Source organism: Thermobia domestica, chromosome 6 (assembly GCF_964235325.1).
Source record: "Thermobia domestica chromosome 6, izTheDome1.hap1.1, whole genome shotgun sequence".
In the NCBI taxonomy this organism is placed as follows: domain Eukaryota; kingdom Metazoa; phylum Arthropoda; class Insecta; order Zygentoma; family Lepismatidae; genus Thermobia; species Thermobia domestica.
The window spans coordinates 108,530,512-108,549,577 of NC_137459.1; the positions used below are offsets into that span (position 1 = coordinate 108,530,512).

Here is a 19,066-nt window from a genome sequence, read left to right on the forward strand (position 1 = left end):
ACCCCCTCCCTACGTAAAAAGAATGACCCAATCTGGAACGACAGTTTACTTGAGGAGACTGGGAAGGCCAGAAAGGTGTGAAAAGCACAGAAACTCACATAATCTTCATTACGCTTCGAATTTATTGTTAGTTATTATTGTTATTTTAAGGTTTGGTCAAAAAAAGACCTGACGAGCTCTGTAAAACACACCCGGTTAGGATATGGGAACTTATTAGCATCCTATAGGAATTCATGTGGGCATATCGTGGGTCTGAAACTACATAGCCAGGAAAGTGAGGGTGTGATAGGGGACAATGTTGGTTGAATTGATGTTCGATGATGCAGAGCAGGTATCCAGAGATGTCATGGAAGCATCATGGTGTTTCACTTAGAAAATCTCTCACCTACTCATTGCGATAGGCATCGTGTACGAGATAGATTGTGTCAGAGTGGCTACGTTTCCGAGTAGATTGTGAACACTTGTTGTGTGGTATGCATGACCACTCTCGAAATCCTCGCACAGGTCAAAGAACGCGTGAAAACAATCAGGTAACCATATGTTGGCAGGAACATGAATACGATATTAACCTCGAAACTCGAGATAATTGTGCATGACAGAGTACAAAAAAGTGTGTCCCCAGTGAACTGTAATTAAATGCATAAACTAGAATGTGATTGGTCGTGAACTGAAGCATTATGGTGCACAGTGAACTGGTGTTCCTTTTCAGGATGGTGACGGGTGACATAACCTCATAATTACTAGAAAATCGAAACAAAAAGAATCTACATGTAATGGAAACATCAGTATGTCCTCAACGAAAGACGTTCAAAGCTTCGCCGCCAGCAATAAAGAAGGTCTGTTATGTGACGTTCTTGATGAGCAAGAATCATTACTGATTGAGTTGCTTCGAGCAGCACTCTCAATATTTCAACATACTGTCAGTACACTGTAGTGACTGTGTACACCACAAGCACTTAGATAAAAAATGTTCAATTGTAGTGTGGTGTACTTGCATGATAACGCTCGACCAAATCTCTCAAAAAAACAACCGTTTTTTCACCTCTACCTATGATTTCGTTTAACTACCTTCATAAAATATCGCAGTGGTGGATCTTTTGATCATGTGTACCCAGTAATTTTTCAGTGGGATAACACTGTGCAGCTTATGTTTATGAAGGAGTGCAAATCTTTCATACCCTGAGCAAATGTGCCCAAGTAGTTGCATGAATGTTTTTCCAATCGATGGACTAGAAGACATAGTCCATACCAACGACCTATTCGCTGCCCACATTTGTGTCTTGCAGTTTTATCCTTTGAAGATGGGCGAAGAAGGTGTACAGGAGAGAGCCACAAAAACTGGATGTAATGGAAGCACCTATTCACAATTTGTTGAATACTGTTCCACGCATGTTGCACTCGGCAAATGTGAACGTACTAGTTTCCTTAAGAAAACGAATCGACAATGATAAGTTGATATGGAAATTTAAATAATGTCAAACAAAACCTCAAGAAATAAAGTTTATACTGCCTTAGTTTCAATAAAATCAGTTATAACCAATTAAAATTACTGAGTAACTTATCAAGCATCCTGCTGTAACATTATAAAGCTTATCCCAAAGCTATGACCTATTGAGAAAACTGAAAATATCACTAGCGGCTTATGATAACATTCACAAGCATTTATTTTACTTACAACATTTATTCTGACAATATACCTCTACAAAAGATATTTAGTGATGGCTTATAGTTATACTTACCCTTTCTTCTTTCTTGAAGGTTAAGGCTTTTTGCCAGTTTTCGAGCAGGTGAACGGAAAATTCAGAATATTTGAGATGCAGCCAGGTGCATACTTGTACTGCTGCTGCAATATCTGTCATTTTTAATTTTGCTTCCACTAAAGCAGCTGCCACTTCACTTATGTACTTTGTCAAATTCAACTGAGACATGTCCTTTAGAAGAGAATCTTTCTGTGCTTCAGTAAAATTTTTCTGTGAAAAATTAGATTGAAAAGAAAGAAAGAAAAAAATGAAAAACTCTGACAATTAAATATATTCAGAATATCATTATAAAAATCTCAGCAAAGTTGTACTAGATCAGTGTTCACAGAAAATTAAATTGTTAGCTCACACGTTTTTACTACGAAAAGTACGCGAACATGTAAAAGCTAAGAGCATAATTATTCTTATTTAAATGTTAAGGATCCTACTGTTTATATTCTCACGCAGAACTGAGCAATTAGGAAAAAAAAAAAAAAAAAAAAAAAAAACTTTTGTGTGTGTTTCCAATCTTCGTTTTTATGTATTTTTTCGTACTGTGTTATGCACAAATAACGGTACAAGATTATTAAAAACAACAGGATACTGTATTAGTGTTAAATCCAACTATACAAAATTCCATTCGGGAATGAAGTGTAGAGTTTCATGCTGCTGAAGTGATTCGAATAATTTTCTTTTCATGACTCGAATTTGTTATTAAATTATAACCATTATTCGTTGACTAATTGAGTCTATTGCAAAACTTACTTTACCCACAGAGATTTTTTAGAGAACAGGAAAAAACGTCTGAAATATTAACAATATATTTGGCGAGATTTTTCGAACTATCTGAGATTAGGATCAGTAAAGCTTCCATTATCTCGAAAGTTTCAATAAATAGAAGCCAGAAAGAGCTATTGATAATTATGCACATTTAGTGTTTCTAGTTTCGGGTATAGTTAAGTTTGGCATTCGACTGGCTCAATTATTTGTTAATTATATAACACGTTTGAAGATGATTTTGTTCAATGTTGGAATTTTAAACAACATTAGTACAGACCTTACGACGTTGGTTCAACACCGTGAAGCAAAAGAGCTTTAAACTAGGGAATATTTGTAATACTTGTAACAATGGCCAGAAATAACAGTGGTAAAAGCTCATGTGCTCACAGTGCAGCATCTTGTTCAAAGCTGTGAAGCATATAAGCTCGTATGAGCTACAGTACTGATGGCTTTAGATTTATTTTAGGTCTCTTCATTTATGATGTAACAAGTTTAATAACTTATTTGCCTTGAAGAAGTCTTTTTGCTTCACCCAAAACATATAAATGATTAACAAGCACTCAACAAAAATTCAAGGGAAAAAAGACACCTTTGAATTGTACAAATCTACACGAAAGTGTACAAACAACCTCTCACAAGTACTGCACGGATTTCCATTGTTTTGAATACGTGTAATGTAGAAAGAGACAAAAAGGATCGAAAATCTGTTAATAAATAAAAATGAAATGAAATTTCAAATTTTAGTCCTACGTTTATGTTCTTTAGGCTAAAGGAGGCGGATCAGTAATGAAAATAAATGATTTTGAAAGATTGGTGGAATGAAAATGTGGGAGGAAACTACATTACCTGAGAAAAAACACGGTCACAATGCTGTCTACTACAAAACTGTACGGACGGGGATCGAACCAGGAGCCTCTCACACTAGAGATGAGCATTCAACCACTGAACCACCGTGTCCCCGAAACTGTGTTTAGAATGCAAAAACAAATTCAACAAGCCAATGTTTTATAGATCAAACCTGAGATTTGATTAACAACAGTACACAACATCAGTATCACAGTTGTTGACATCAAATGCAATCTAACAGTATTATAAAGGTCCATAAAAAGGTTACAATGAACATAACCTTATCTTACCATTCAATTACTAAATGAAGTGTTACAATGCACGTTTGCTCATGAAAAACTAAACTTGAACTCCATTTAAGCATCTGTTTTACAAATTTGATCGTATAATTTTCGATGACTTCTTATCATCGGAACGTGACTGTTAAAAGATAATTTTACATTGGTTCACGGACTCATATAATGGTAGTTTCTTTTTTTCTTTTTCTTTTTTTTTTTTTTTTTTTTGTCTTAAAAAAAAATATTAAGATTCGTTAACAGCAAAAAACATAACTGAATTTATAATTTCAATAAACATCTTGATGGGTGGATGAACTTCTGGGTCACACAATGCGTGGCCTCCTGTTTATCCCTTTGGTAAATTAATTTATGTATGAAGAGACACTTATTTAAATCATGTGCCAATATTCTAAGAAGTTACTTAGTCTCGGATTACTGAATCGTGGCTAAGTGGTTAGCGTACCGCCTTTGCGTGGGAGACCCAAGTTCGATTCCTGGCGCGAGCTCATGCGATTCGGATTCCAAGTTAAGCTCTACGTCCACCTCTCATAAGCCTAGCTACCGAAAGGGACGCTAGTACCATACAGCACTTTAGTTTTATTTTAATCTATACAGAGTGGTCCATAAGTCTTAGTACACTGGATTATTTTGGAAACCAACATGATTAAAGCAAATCTGATTAGCGGAAGGCGGACTTGATTAAAGGAGCTACCGATTGATGCATGAGTGGTGAATAGCGGCCATCTTGGATCCAGGTTATTTTTTTCAAATGGGAAGGTAGGCATGTGACACAACAATTAACACTGTTTTTTGCAGAGGAATGCAGTCTCGCAAGCAGAAATGCGTTATCATGTCCCATTCCAAAGTTACGACGTCCCAAAGTCCCACCTACAAGATGTGCTCCACATATTGCCCGTCCATTGCAACACACAACCGAAGTCTCTTAATCCAGTCCTCCTGAAACCGTAACAACACAGCGGGGGTGATGCTATCACAGGCGTCCTGAATACGTCCCTGTAGGTGTGCAACATCCCGAATCTTCTGATACAACAGGTGTTTTAAGTGTCTCCATAAAAAAAAAATCCAAGGGAGTGAGGTCCGGCGACCGGGCTGGTCACTCCACAGGGCCTCGGCGACCGACCCAACGTCCAGGAAAATACAGATCCAAGCATTCCCGCACAGGAAGAGCATAGTGCAGTGGGAAACCATCTTGCTGAAAATATAGCGGCAAGGTGGCATCAGGGCGGAAAACCAACGGAAACATCAACTCCTGTAACACGTCCAGATACCGGACACCATTTAGGGTACCAGGAATGAATAAGGGTCCTATGATCGACGTGTTCCATATGCCACACCACACCATGACATGAGCAGGGGCAACCCTCTTGCAGGAATTGATCGCATGTAGGTTTGCATCCGACCAATATCGCATGTTCTGGCGATTCACTTCCCCATCCAAATCAAAGTTTGCCTCGTCTGTGAAGAGAACGCTGGCTGCGAAATGCGGATCTCGGTCATATTATGACAAAGTCCAATTGGCGGATTCCATGCGCCGGTCTGGATCATCCTCTGAAAGGTTGTGAACAAGCTACAGCTTGAAGGGGTGCCACTTGTTCGTATGGAGAATCCTCATCACAGAAGCACGTGGTACGCCTGTTATCGCTGATAGTTGTCTTGTGCTGCGCTTCGCACTTATCACACTCGCAGCAAGCACCATTGTGTATATCTCCTCATCTCTCGCGGTTCATGGGGGACCTGACCGTGGTCTGTCGGCAATATTACCAGTTACACTGAATTTCCTAATGAAGTAGCTAACGGTGTTGTGGCTTATTGCAGGTCTTGCGGAGTGGCGCGCGTTGAAGTCCTGGACAATCACACGACTACTTCTTTTCCCAGACATTAGGATGATCTCAAGTCTTTCCTGCTTCGTCAATGCCATCTCGCTTTACTTACAACGAAAATAAAACCTGCAAAATTTGGGGCATCACGTCTTTCTTGCAGTGTTAGTGCCATGTCGCTCTCCTTGCATGGAAACAGAAAACCGTCAACTTTGGAGCGTCATAACTTTGTAACGGAACATGATAACGAATTTCTGCTTGCGGGACTGTATTCCCCTGCAAAAAACAGTGTTAATTGATGTGTCACACGCCTATCTTCCTATTTGAAAAAAATAACCAGGATCCAAGATGGCCGCCATTCACCACGCATGTATCACTCGGTAGCTCCTTTACCCAAGTTCGCCCTCCGCTTGTTAGATTTGTTTTAATCATGTTTGTTTCCAAAATAATCCACTGTACTAAAACTTATGGACCACTCTGTAGAATAGCGATCTGTTCTTCGTGGGCGCTATTCGTAGAACGTCCGTTGCGTTCCACTGAATAACAATAAGGCCCATCTCCTGAAGAAACCAAGGCAGATAGAAACATCAAGCCTTTTGTAACCTTCAAAGGACATAAAAGACAATATTATGCTGATAAGGAGAACACCCCATGAGGTGGACTCAAGGGGGTTATGGGGGTAACTACAAAATTTTAAATGGCAACCCCGATTGTGTCGTACCTCGTTTGAAAGGTAATCACGTGTAGAGACCAGTTTTGGAAACTGCATGTCGCTAGCGTGTCCCTATCCGACATGGCGGTCATCCGTAATGTACGGTCGAAGTGCACTCCACGCATAACACTAAGGCCCGTCTCCTGAAGAAACTAGGGCAGACAGAAACGTAAAATCTTTTGTAACCTTCAAGGAACATAAAAAACAACATTATGCAGATAAGGACAATCCCCCCATGAGTGCGCCCAAGGGTGATGCGGGGGTAACTACAAAATTTTTAAATAGCAATCTCCAACGTGTGGTGCATTGTTTGAAAAGTAATCACGTGTAGAGACCAGACCGTGTTCACAGCCAACTCTAAAGTCTACCGTACGTCTAGTTCGGAAAGAACGCACAATATACGTACCACACATTTAGCACTGTAACAGTATTTCAAATACAAAACACGCAAATTGAGCTGAAACGGATAGAAAAAAGAAATGAAATGAAATCTTTAAGTTTTACGTCCCACGGTTATGCCAGTTAGGTTAAAGGAGACGGTGATGATGAGAGATGAGTGAAATGTTGGAATGAAGAAAGTGGGAAGAAACGAGAGAACCCCGAGAAAACCCACGAGCACGATGTTTGTCCACCATATAGTCCACACGGCGCGAGCTGTGATCGAACCAGGGACCCCAAGCACCGGAGGTGAACGTTCTACCACTGAGCCACCGCGCCCCCCAGATAGAAAAAATAATACCATAATACGAAAAAAAATGAACCCTCCGAGGCTGGGACCCCGGACTGCACGTGTACTGAACTCACGCGTTACCACTGAGCTACTGCTGAACTGCTACTCTTGAGGACGAAATGTGGTTCATGAGAACGAGATGTCTGTGGTGGTGCTTTGGTGTTGGACACACGTACTTGAGCAAAGTCACACTGTTTACTCGTGCACCCTTATCATATGCGGTTTTCCGACCAACAGTACACTACATTACAGCACGGAGCAGCAGGTCTGAAGGCCGTACACATGTGTCTGCGCTGTAGCAGACATAATTTGGTCTCTTGAACATAGAATTGAAATTGTGGTACCGTTTGGTGCTACGAATTGTTCGTACAGTGCAACAATACGGTTGTTCAATAAACAAACCGTGTGCAAACCGATTAGTGTTCCTTCTGTACGCCATTTATTACTCAAATTCTTTGCGACAGGCAGTTTAACCAATGCCCCAAAGCCTCAAAACCCTAGTGTTGCTACGGAGGAGACAGTGTTAGCGTAGCTGACTGTTCATCCTCAACAGTCCATAACAACGGTGGCTCAAACATGTGAGGTGTCACGCAAAATGATACACAGAATCTTATAGAAAAACGTAACTTCCATCCAAACAAACTACGTATGGTCCAGGAATTAAGTGAACATAATCCCGATATGCGTATCGAATTTTGTAAGCAGATGTGTGAGGCATTGGCGTATAGGACCATTGTACTGACAAACGTATGTTTCAGCGATGCGAGTACGTTTTACTTGAATGAAAAGGAGGTCAACAGACATAATTGCCGATATTAGTGTGAAAAATCCTCATGTATTTCGTGAAGGCAACACGCAACACCCACAGTCGCTGAATGTCTGGGTAGGTATCTTCGGTTATCATATAATCGGGCCCCTCTTCATTGATGGAATATTAACTTGTAAGAAGTACCTGGCAATGCTGCAAGACTTGGTTGTGCCATTTATTGTATAGGCAGTGGAAGAGAATTCCCAAGAATTTGGAAAGATTCTTTTTTTTTTCTTTTTTTCTTTTTTTTTTTTAAATGATGGCTGTCCTGCTCATTTTCACCGTATTGTACGTGTCTATTTAGACGGTGTGTTTCTGCGACAGTAGATTGGTCATCACGGCAGCATTGAATAGTCAGCACGTTCACCACATCTTGCTCCACCCTCTGGAGCTATTTGAAGATTATGTGTTCCGCATACAGTCCAATAGCATTGCGAAGTTACGCCAATGCATAGTTGATGCCTGTCATTCCATACTTCTAATGACTTTTACCCGTGTTCGAGAGGAGTTCGTCCAATGTTTACATTGCCAGGAAGTAGGCAGTGCACAGTTCGAGCATCTCCTGCATTAATGTGGTGTCCCAAACGGTACCATGTTTCCCTCTGCTTACAGCTTTGCAATGTTTCTTTGACCGTACTTTACGGATGGCCGCCATGTGGCCAGAGACAAGCTAGCGACATGCAGTTTCCAGAACTGGTCTCTACACGTGACTACCTTTTAAACGTGGTACTACACGATGGGGTTGCTATTTCAAATTTTGTAGTTACCTCCGTAACCCCCTTAGGACACCCTCTTGGGGAATCCTGCTTATCAGTATAATGTTGTCTTTTATGTCCTTTAAGGTTACAAAAGGTTTTATGATTTTATCTGTCTTGGTTTCCTCAAAAGATGGACTTTAGTGCTATTCGTGGAACGCACTGTATATATATATATATATATATATATATATATATATATATAGGGGGGGGGGGGTAATGAACGGACTAATACAGGCGCTGAATACCAGAACGCATTAGAACAATTTGTAATTCCACAAATTCAGCATATTTCCAGCATTTTTCAGCCATGTGGTGCACCTCTCCACTACGTGTAACATATACGACATTGATTAGATCAATATTTCCGAGAGTGTTGCATAGTACGAGGTGGTCTCACATTATGACAAACGAGTGATTTTCTATTCCAAAGTTGTGTATTAAAAACATGTTGCATGGATATTTATTTTTACTGGTGTTATATAGGAGTAAACCAAAGCAAGACATTAAAATGTAGTGCTTTTTCAGTGTCAAATTTATATATCTATCTCACCTTGTGTGCAATAACGCCACAACTTGAAAACACACACTTAAGTTATGTCTTCCTTGCAGTTCTTAAATTTAATAACACTTTGAAACTTTAACACTCTAATATTTCAGAACTTCAAAATTTGTATAGTGGCGGTATTGTAGACGAGGTGCGATATCTATTTCAACCCCGCATTAAGGTGCGAAGGAATGTTCAAAGTTCTCTGTGGTGAATCCTCTTGTGTAAATGAATAGGTCAATTAGAGTTAAACAGTATACTTACCAGCTTCCTAACAAAAGCTGTGTTCTTTTTCAGACTAGAATCCAATTTACTAAAATAAGCTTCCTCAGGTCTAACGTTTGAAGCATTTTGATTTACACTTCGTGTCTGTGACTTCAATCGCAGCCTCTCCTCTGCTTCTGCCACGTACGCCATAAGCATATTCTGAAAAATTCAAACGAATGGCTATTATTATACACGTATAACTAAATAAAACACTTAACAAAAACGTATTCCGTTCTTTGATTTTCCTTTTTAAAAAAAGCCACAATAAGCATATCTACAATGTTTGTGATATACACGGTCAATAATGTAATTTTCAATTAACATGTAAATTCGTTAGAACCGATGTGAAAAAGATTGCGAACTGGGAATCTGCTACTCAATTACATTAGATATAATCTTCAGTAGACAAACAAAACACAAACATACGTAAGAATATATTTGTCCGCAATGTTTTTCACAACATGAGCAGCGAGAATTTGAGTAAGCTTAAAATCCACCTATAACAAAACAATGCTCCAGTGAAGTTTACTAACATGGATTATTTCCTTTCTACGCCAATGTATCACATAAGTTAAGTTGTTCCTAATCACTTTGTAAAACAAGCAAATTAATGACAAACTCACCTATAAATAACGTTTACTTGAGGCCCTTCATTACAGAGGCAACCTGATCCCTTGGCCTACTCGTGAAGCATTTTCTATCAGTAACGCTGTTATTGTACATACAGAAAATTATATTTTCCTCATTTTGATTGTGCTGTGAGGTTAAATACTTAAGAAACAGTATGACTTTTTCTTCTTTTTAAAAAATACTGGTGTGTGTTCAATCTAACCCAATTCTATCTATAACTCAAAAAAAATTTCTACACTTCCGATCGCCTTCCAGTTATATCTCCTGCTCTGATAGGTAAAAAAGTCTTAACAAATTACATTCACAATTCTCTCATTTTATGGCTCATAAAATCTAAAAATTTATTATGGCAGAAAAATAAATAAGTAAAAGTCTCATTGGTTCAATGGGTGCTATCCTGAGTCAAACCAATTCAGTAGGATTATCATTATTTCTTTGAGATTCACTTTTATTTTATTTTTATGCTTCCATTCATTTTCGGTCTACCCAAAGATTTTTTTTTTTTTTTTTTTTTTTTTTTTTTATGAAGAGCTTTTTAAGTACACTCTGTGCTTCACATACACGCCCCATTCTCGATGGAAGCTCATATGGTTGGAATCCCATTAAACTGTAGGTCTAAATCTCATATATTTGGTGCTAAAAAGGGATGCTAAACTACTAACCAAACTAAACACATTTCTTGTTACAGCCAGCCACGTATCTCGACTAATTTAGACGCCTCGATTTAATTATCTGCACTATATTTGGTGGCGAGTACATACGGTCGAGTTCTGCGTTACGTCAACTCTTTCCAGAGCCCCCTCATGGTTATATGGTTAACATACAGGTCAATCCAAGTAAAGTGATCGAGAAAAAAGAAAAATTGCCGCTCGAACTTTAAAAAAAAAAAAATCTAATTTTTTCATGAATGTTTATCCTAGATCAGGGTACTTCAAAACCACAATTAATTAATTTTTACAACATCCCATGGCGATGCAGCGGCTGCCTCCATTTTGCGTTTTTTCGATTTTAGGCGTTTACGTTGTTGAATATCTCAGCATGTATTTGTCCTACCAAATTGAAAATTGCTGGACGTCTTCAACTCGTTCAGAGTTAAAACTTTGATCTCTTAACACTTTTGCCTACAACCACTTGAAGGGGTTGAAATCAGGGTGTACAATAGTAACATTTTTGGACATTGAAGACATGTTTGGGAAGGGGAAATAACTTATGTAGAGGCCTGAATTTGTGTGTGCATGTAGTCCGGGATCGTAAATCAATACACAAAAAGTTACAGACCTGTATCTGCCTGAAAAAAAATATAGTAAATTTGGGGAATTCTGCCAATTTGGCATGTTTCACTGTCCTATATCACCAATGGGACTGGATAAAAAAAAGTCTGAAATTTTGGGAATAGTTACTCCTTTAACATACCATAACACACAATAAAGTGCGTTTTGTGTTTTTGAGCAGAAGGAGGTCAAAGTATTAAGTAATGACGTCTTACTCTAGAAAATATTTTGTTCACAAATTCAATTGGAACTTTGTTGTTGTGAACTAAAATCAAGTAGGATGAATGGTTAGTCCAGTCAAGGTTCTCAAGCTCATTTCTTTCCTCTAGTTGTAACACTATCTTATCACACCCACAGCAGCACTGGTGAAGAATGCCGCTATCAACAGAAGGCGAGGAAAGTCAAAATGCATACTTGACAAAAAGTCCGTATGTACTCGTTGCTCTTGCTGCTTGCTATATCAATGATATTCAATCATGTTTATTCTTGTTTTAACTGTCAACTCATGCAGGACACTGTTGTCCTTTCGTTTGGTCTACATTTCCAACTCAGTGAACACTTACTCGTTGTAAACACTGACTTGAGAATGTAGATCGAACGAAAGGACAAGTGTCACCTGCATGAGTTGACAGTTAAAACAAGAATAAACATGATTGAATATCATTGATAAAGCAAGCAGCAAGAGCAACGAGTACATACGGACCTTTTGTCAAGTGTGCATTTTGACTTTCCTCACCTTCTACTGATAGCGGCATTCTTCACCAGTGCTACTGTGGGTGTGATAAGACAGTGTTACAACTAGAGAAAAGAAATGACCTTGAGAGCCTTAACTGGTCTAACCATTCATCCTACTTTATTTTACTTCACAACAACAAAGTTCCAGTTGAGTTTGTGAACAAAACATTTTCTAGAGTATGACGTCATTACTTAATACTTTGACCCCCTTCTGCTCAAAAACACAAAACGCGCTTTACTGTGTGTTATGGTATGCTAAAGGAGTAACTATTCCCAAAATTTCAGATTTTTTTTATCCAGTTCCATTGGTGATATAGGACAGTGAAACATGCCAAATTGGCAGAATTCCCTAAATTTTCGATTTTTTTCCCAGACCTTTAGGAGCAGACACAGGTCTGTAAATTTTTGTGTATTAGTTTATGATCCCGGACTACATGCACACAAATTCAGACCTCTACATCAGTTGTTTCCCCTTCCCAAACATGTCTTCAATGTGCAAAAAAAGTTAAGAGATCAAAGTTTTAGCTCTGCACGAGTTGGAGATGTCCAGCAATTTTCAATTTGATAGGACAAATACACGCTGAGATATTAAATACAATGTAAACGCCTAAAATCGAAAAAAACACAAAATGGCGGCAGCCACTGCGACGCCACGGGATGTTGAAAAAAATAATTAATTGTGGTTTTGAAGTACCCTGATATAGGATAAACATTCATGAAAAAATTAGATTTTTTGGAGGTGGTCGAGCGGCAAATGCTTGATCACTTAAAATGAATTGACTCATACGCGTCTTCAGTGCGGGTTCCATCCCTGGCAGGAGCTCAGATTCCATGTTAACTTGTAGCTCTTCGTCCAATATAGCCTCGCTGTTGAAAGTGATGCTAAACTCTAATTCAACCAACGTAGCTATCTCCATTCACCCGTTCGTTTATTTCTTGAAGTTTAGCGTTCATTTTCAGCACCAAGGCTACAGTAGGCGTGGACAAACAATTTAAGATGGAATGCGCTCAAATTTTTCAAGGCTCTCCCATCGGGAATGGAACCCGGGACCACGTGCATCAAAGGCGCACACGTTGGCCACTAGACCAGCGTGGAGGGCAGTTTACCCGTTTGTGCGTTCTTTATTTTCACAGTTTTTTTTTTCACTCAATGCAAATTTGTCACAGTTCTCGTTCTTTCAACGAATAATAATAATAGTAATAATAATAAACTGGAAATACTTTACCTTTTCCTGTTCTTTCTTAAGTAATTCTTCAGCCTTTTGTTTAGCCTCTTCCTCTTCATGAAGCTGGGCTTCGAGCTGCTTCTGCATTTCCTCATTTGCTGCAGTCTCTGTTGCTCTCTCAGCATCGGATCCAGTGTTAACGACACCCATTCCATCAGACCCCACGCAAGTGCCACTCTCCCTTTCTTTCGGCTCATTTCCAGAACCAGTGCAATGATTGGTTTTGGACTCATGTCCATGATGCCTTCGTCCTCGTTCTTCTCTCTCACGTTTCCAGCTTTTCCCTCTTCTTTCAGGTACGGCAGACATGTCTTTTAAATCCATATTACTTTATTCGCATATATTACATACATACATATATACCTATTCATATATACAGTATATGCATTGTAGCCTCCAACTGTGAACTTTCCACTTTAGTTCATTGGTATGTTGTAACTGAAAGAAAGTCAAAGTCGTGATAAGAATTTTACTATCACTGCCGTTTTCAGCATAACTGAACAAATAAAGTTGTCGCATTAATGTGGAAAGCAATACAAAAGAAATATTTATTGCCAACCACAAGTACTAAATAGGCCGAAGTGTTGACTTGACATATTTTTCAAGATGAAATTCTGACCAAACAACTTATTAATTGTGAAGACATATTACAGAAAAAAACTGAAGTGTTATATATTAACAATTAATTAATTTTGCAATATAGTTTATTAACAACAGACACAAAGAATGCTAGATTTGGCATATTTAGATAATACAAACAGGAAACAAAATTAAACAATAGAAAGAAAGAAACGCAGCTAGTCTCACAAAAATAATAATGACCAGTATTCGACGAGTACAAAAATGTACTGCATTTCTTCTTAATCTTCTTTTGTCAATACACCACAGACATAAACAAGGTTACAGCTTTACAAACAGATGGCGACTAACACACAACTCATCTGTTTCATCAATTATTGCATTTACAAGAACATCTTAAGATCAATGCAAGGCTAAGTACTATTTCTCACATTGATGGAAACAAAGTATCTGTAACATAAGTGAGTGAAACAGTCAAATATACAGCACCCTTTGAATATGATACTTCAATATAGGGTGTCCATGAAGTCTGGGTACAAGGGAAAAACACATATTAATAATTTAATGTTAATGAATATTTTCAACATGATTTCCGTGCTGTTCAATGCATAATTCGATGCACTTTGTAAGTTTAAGGTGAACTCGATGGAATAGGTTTGAATTGCCATCGATTTCAGCACATGACTGGTAATGCGTTCTGTCAGGTGGTTTATTTTTCTAATCTTCCTCGAGTAAATTTTCAGCATACTCCAGAAAAGGAAAACAAGGTCCCGCGAACGAGGGGACCACTCCACATGACCTCTTTTCTAATCCAGTGAGGAAAATTGTCATTCAACCAATCTCTAACAGCTGGAGCAAAATGCTGCTGGAAGTCCCTCACCAAACGCTCAATTTGAGTCATCAACTTGTCTCTCAGCATGTTCAGATAAGTCTCACCCATTACACGTTCATCAAAGAAGAAAGGTCCTAGCACATGAGCTTTCCACAAACAACACCATCACTTTTTGGCAGCCCTGCTTTTGGATGGACTCATCCAATGTGGATTGCCTTGAGACCAGTATCGAAGATTTTGTTTGTTCTCTTTACCATTGACATACAAAACAGCTTCATCACTGAACAACATATAGTCTTTAGTAAAATTGATATTTTCATCCAATTTGTCTGCAAACTATTCACAACTTGGATATTCCCTATGTACCCAAACTTTATGGACACACTGTATTATAATAAGGGGACACTATTGAGAAATCAGCGAAAGATTTACAGGGCAGAAAGGATGGGGCCTATGCGAAAAAATCAGATCAGTCGAATATTCTTCTAAGATTCCTAACTTGAACATGCAGAACTTCATGCAGCAGATGAAAGAATTACTTGATTGTAAAATGGACCAGATGGGAAATAAATCAGGACATCAGACGGCTAAGTGGGAACAATTCGAGCAATCCCAGACTGCTAAGATGGGACAACTTGAGCAATGTCACAGTAACAAGCTAGAACAATTGTTTCTGACTGAAAACCAAGTCTGATGGAATAGAAGCACAAATTGACAATAATTCTGCCCAAATCTCAAAGTTGCAAAATAAAGTTTTGGACTTTTAAAGACCAGCAAGGTGACCAACACAAATCTTCCAGTTCAAAAGTTATCCCGGATTCACAACGAGTTGCAGACATTCCTGAATGTCAACATGCAGCCTACAGGCAGGAGCATGATAACGATAGCACACAGGGATATACAGTCAGAGAAGGTACCAGTATGGGTCCCCTGAGTGAAGCGGAAAAGGAAAGACCATACGTAAAACTTAGAAAATTAAGATCTTTCAAATCTAATAATAGTAAAATTTTAAATGTACCGGTGAAGTTTAGCGATGTCAAATCATTAACAAAATTTAGTGGTCGTGCAGATGATATTCTGGCTAATACTTTTATAGAAAAAAAATAGGAAGAATGTGATTTGATAGGCATCGATAAGTCAAATTTCCTTAAGATCTTGCCTCATGTTTTATTGACACCCTGCTCTGTATGGTTCAAAGCCATTACGAGTGACTTACGTAATTACTAAGATTTTAAGAATATTTTGATTGCTAATTTCGAAAATGACTTTGTATTCGCAAATAGGGACGCACAAATCAGAAACAGGAGATTCGATTCTAAAGTACATAAAAGGATTATGGATTTGTTATCACTATATATAACAATCTAAAATTACTGAATCCTTTCCAACCTGATTCAAGAATCATTGCATCAATTAGAATCCTGTTACTGTACAAACTATAGCAAATTTTAATCTCATCGCAGTGCATGAACTTTAATCATTTGTTGTTAATAGAACAAAATTTTGAAAATCAGATGGCTACGCAATACAGTGGAAATAAGAATGTACGTAATAATGTTAACAGTCAAGTACTCACGCGTAACATTAGTACAAGGCAAAATAGTAATAATGAAAAAGGGAATCCTAAATTAACCGTACCAAACCTAAAGCAAATTGTAATACAGTTCTTTTTAGAAACAATAGATACAATCAGCCGAATCCAGTTAACAGATTTCATAACAATCGGATCGATCGTACGAATCGGATAGGTGGCAGGAGTTTTTATAATCGAAGGCAAATAAGAAATGCATCGATTTTTCCCAACAGTTCTACACAACAGTGTGTGGTTCAATGTAATTTAATTAATGTGACATGAAGAAAGATCTTAACCTAACACTTGTTGACGGGTTGAAACCACATCAGCAAGTGAAACTCAATGTCGTGAATTTACAAGTATAGAAACTAGTGATGATACTTTAAGTTCTCATGTTGATTAGCAGCTAATTCAATTGGCCTACCAAAAGCAAATGGTTACAAACTGTTAACACTGGTTCCTCAAGAGATGTTAATTAAAGCTAATATAAATAACGTTAATTTTTCTGATTCACTCTTAGTAGGATAATTTATTCATTGTATAATTTTAATATGATATTAACTTTTGCTTCTTTTCCTTTAATTATTGTTCTAATTTATTGGAATTCTTATTATATTTTATAACATGTGAATTACGTTTTCCAATTCTATGATAGCTGCGTCCGAACGGAATCGCTTGCAAAAAAATCATCTGCGCTGAATCTTTTGAAAAAAAAAGTTAATTTGAACCACTTCCGGTCTTGGTAGGGTGTTGTGGATAACCATATTATGTTGTCCTAAGACGTTAAATTGTTTGCAGAAAACAGCTTTTCGCTATCTGTCACCATTTTTGATCTATGAAGATAAACATTAAAACTGGAAATATCTAATTTGAACCACTTCCGGTTTGAACAGAAAATTAAGAAAGAAGGTGGAACTTAATCTTGGGATGCTAAATCGATTGCGAAAAAAACGTTTCTCTGTATTTCTTACCGTATATGCTCTGATACCTCTCTACAGACGAGCAAAGCCGTTCTATAGGACTTCCGATACTTATGCATAGCATAGTTTGGAAGTCAATAAAGTGTGTAAATTGTTAGTGCATGGATAAAGCGACAACAACAAAGTTAATGTGCCTACGTGTGGAAATTTATTACGATATTTAAAGTGACGATTATGGCTTCACATCAAACAACAAAACCACTTTTACAAAATAAGTTTGTGGATAAGAATAAAGGCCTGTGTCATTGGTGTCATATTAATGCTGAGTACTGCAAAAGCAAGCCATTAGAGCTCCAACATACGAAAACGTAGCAACAAATTAATGATTCTGGCTTGACGTCAAAGAAGGATTGCCAATTACACAAAATAGTTCTGAGGAAAGTAAAATGAGTAATAATCGTTAGTGCTACAAGCACAACCTCAGTGCTCCTATGTACGAAAAGTTATTAGTAAATTAATGCCGTATCTATCTTGACGTCAAGATGGAGTCCACACATTTGCAGACTATGTGGATAAAGAACAAATGTCAATCCTTAGTGCTTGTGAGTACTGCAATCACAATAATAATGCTCCATTCTGTGAAACATTACTAGAGTCGTGACGGGGACAAATAGCCTAGATGATGACGTCCCCAGTAAACTTTCAATCAATCAATCAAAGATATTTATTAGAATACTAAAAGGGCAATTTTGGCTTTACGTCAATCTAGAATCGTCACTTTTATACATTTTGTCGAGAGCAAAACGAGTATCAATTATTAGTGGTACGTATGTAAGAACTGATGTTACAAGCGCAATGTTATTGCAATCACGTACGGAATGTTATTGACAAACTGAAGTGGAGATTCTGGCTTGCTGTCAAACTAGAATCTACACTTTTACAAAATAGCTTTGCAGAGAACAAAAAGGGAGTTAATTGTTAGTGCTACATGTACAACGTTATTGCTCATACGTACGGAAAGTTATTTAAAAAAAATAAAGTAACGATTCTGACTTAACGTCAATTTAGGAGCACAAACGTTCTGTTTGAAGCACTAACCAGCACTAGAATTGGCATCGCTTTCGTTTCCCGGAAATTTATCTTGTCAAAGTGGCGATTCTAGCATGACATTAAACCAGAATAGCAACATTCATTTCTTATTATCTTTTCGTACGTAGAAGCACTAACGTTGTGGCTGTAGCACTAACATAGGTGTATTGATTAGTACTTTTTGTTATCCACAAAGTCAGGATTGTAAAAATGGTGATTCTCGATTGGTATAAAGCGAAAATCGCTAGTTTAATTTGTTAATAACTTCCTGTGTTGTACTTGTAGCACTAACCAGCGCTAATATCTTATTATAATTGGTATAACTTTTATTGTAATTCTCAGATGTGGGGATTTTGACTTTATAAATGTAAATCAACCTTGCATCGAATTCCTATTTCGTTCCATGACCAGTTCATTTACGCGTGAAAACAGGTACTTCACGTACAACTCACAAACACGTATTTTGTTTGTAATATGTAATAGAGAGAAATACTAACGATGCGAGAAAATTAATAGTAACAACAGAAGCAGACGTAGTAGCAGTAGTAACTTGATCTTGAATGTTTTCTATGATTATTCACAACTCATTTGCTATATGCTCCTAGAATAATAGATTGCCCAACATCCTGAAAGTTGCCTGTAAGATTTCAAAATACTTGCACCTTAAAACCCTACGGCATCCCCTTCTCCAGAAAATATATGAAGCCTACCTTTTGCCTCATATATTCCTTGTTTCGAGGAAACCGCTGCGTTTGTCGTTTAATAATTTTATATTCGTGTGTGAAAAATATTCACTTTGTATCAAATAATTCAAATAAATAAGATTATAATGCTTGATAATTTGAATATGAACGGTCAGAATTTCAACAGACATCGCTGACATCTAACGCTAAAGCGCTACTACGAAACGT

At 37.8% G+C, this 19,066-nt stretch overlaps 1 protein-coding gene across 4 annotated transcripts in view; it reads right to left on the minus strand.

The window, feature by feature from the left end:
- LOC145688146 (regulator of nonsense transcripts 2-like) overlaps window positions 1-19,066 on the minus strand; it is an 89,901-nt gene that overhangs the window by 65,998 nt on the left and 4,837 nt on the right. For all 4 annotated transcript variants that reach the window (XM_081761958.1, XM_081761959.1, XM_081761960.1 and 1 more), the window contains exons 2-4: window positions 13,163-13,600; window positions 9,298-9,459; window positions 1,740-1,970 (exon numbers count right to left, since the gene is read on the minus strand). In XM_081761958.1, the coding sequence (XP_081618084.1) occupies window positions 1,740-1,970; window positions 9,298-9,459; window positions 13,163-13,486 (717 nt within the window). In that variant the 5' untranslated portion in view covers window positions 13,487-13,600. The remainder of the gene's footprint in view (window positions 1-1,739; window positions 1,971-9,297; window positions 9,460-13,162; window positions 13,601-19,066) is intronic.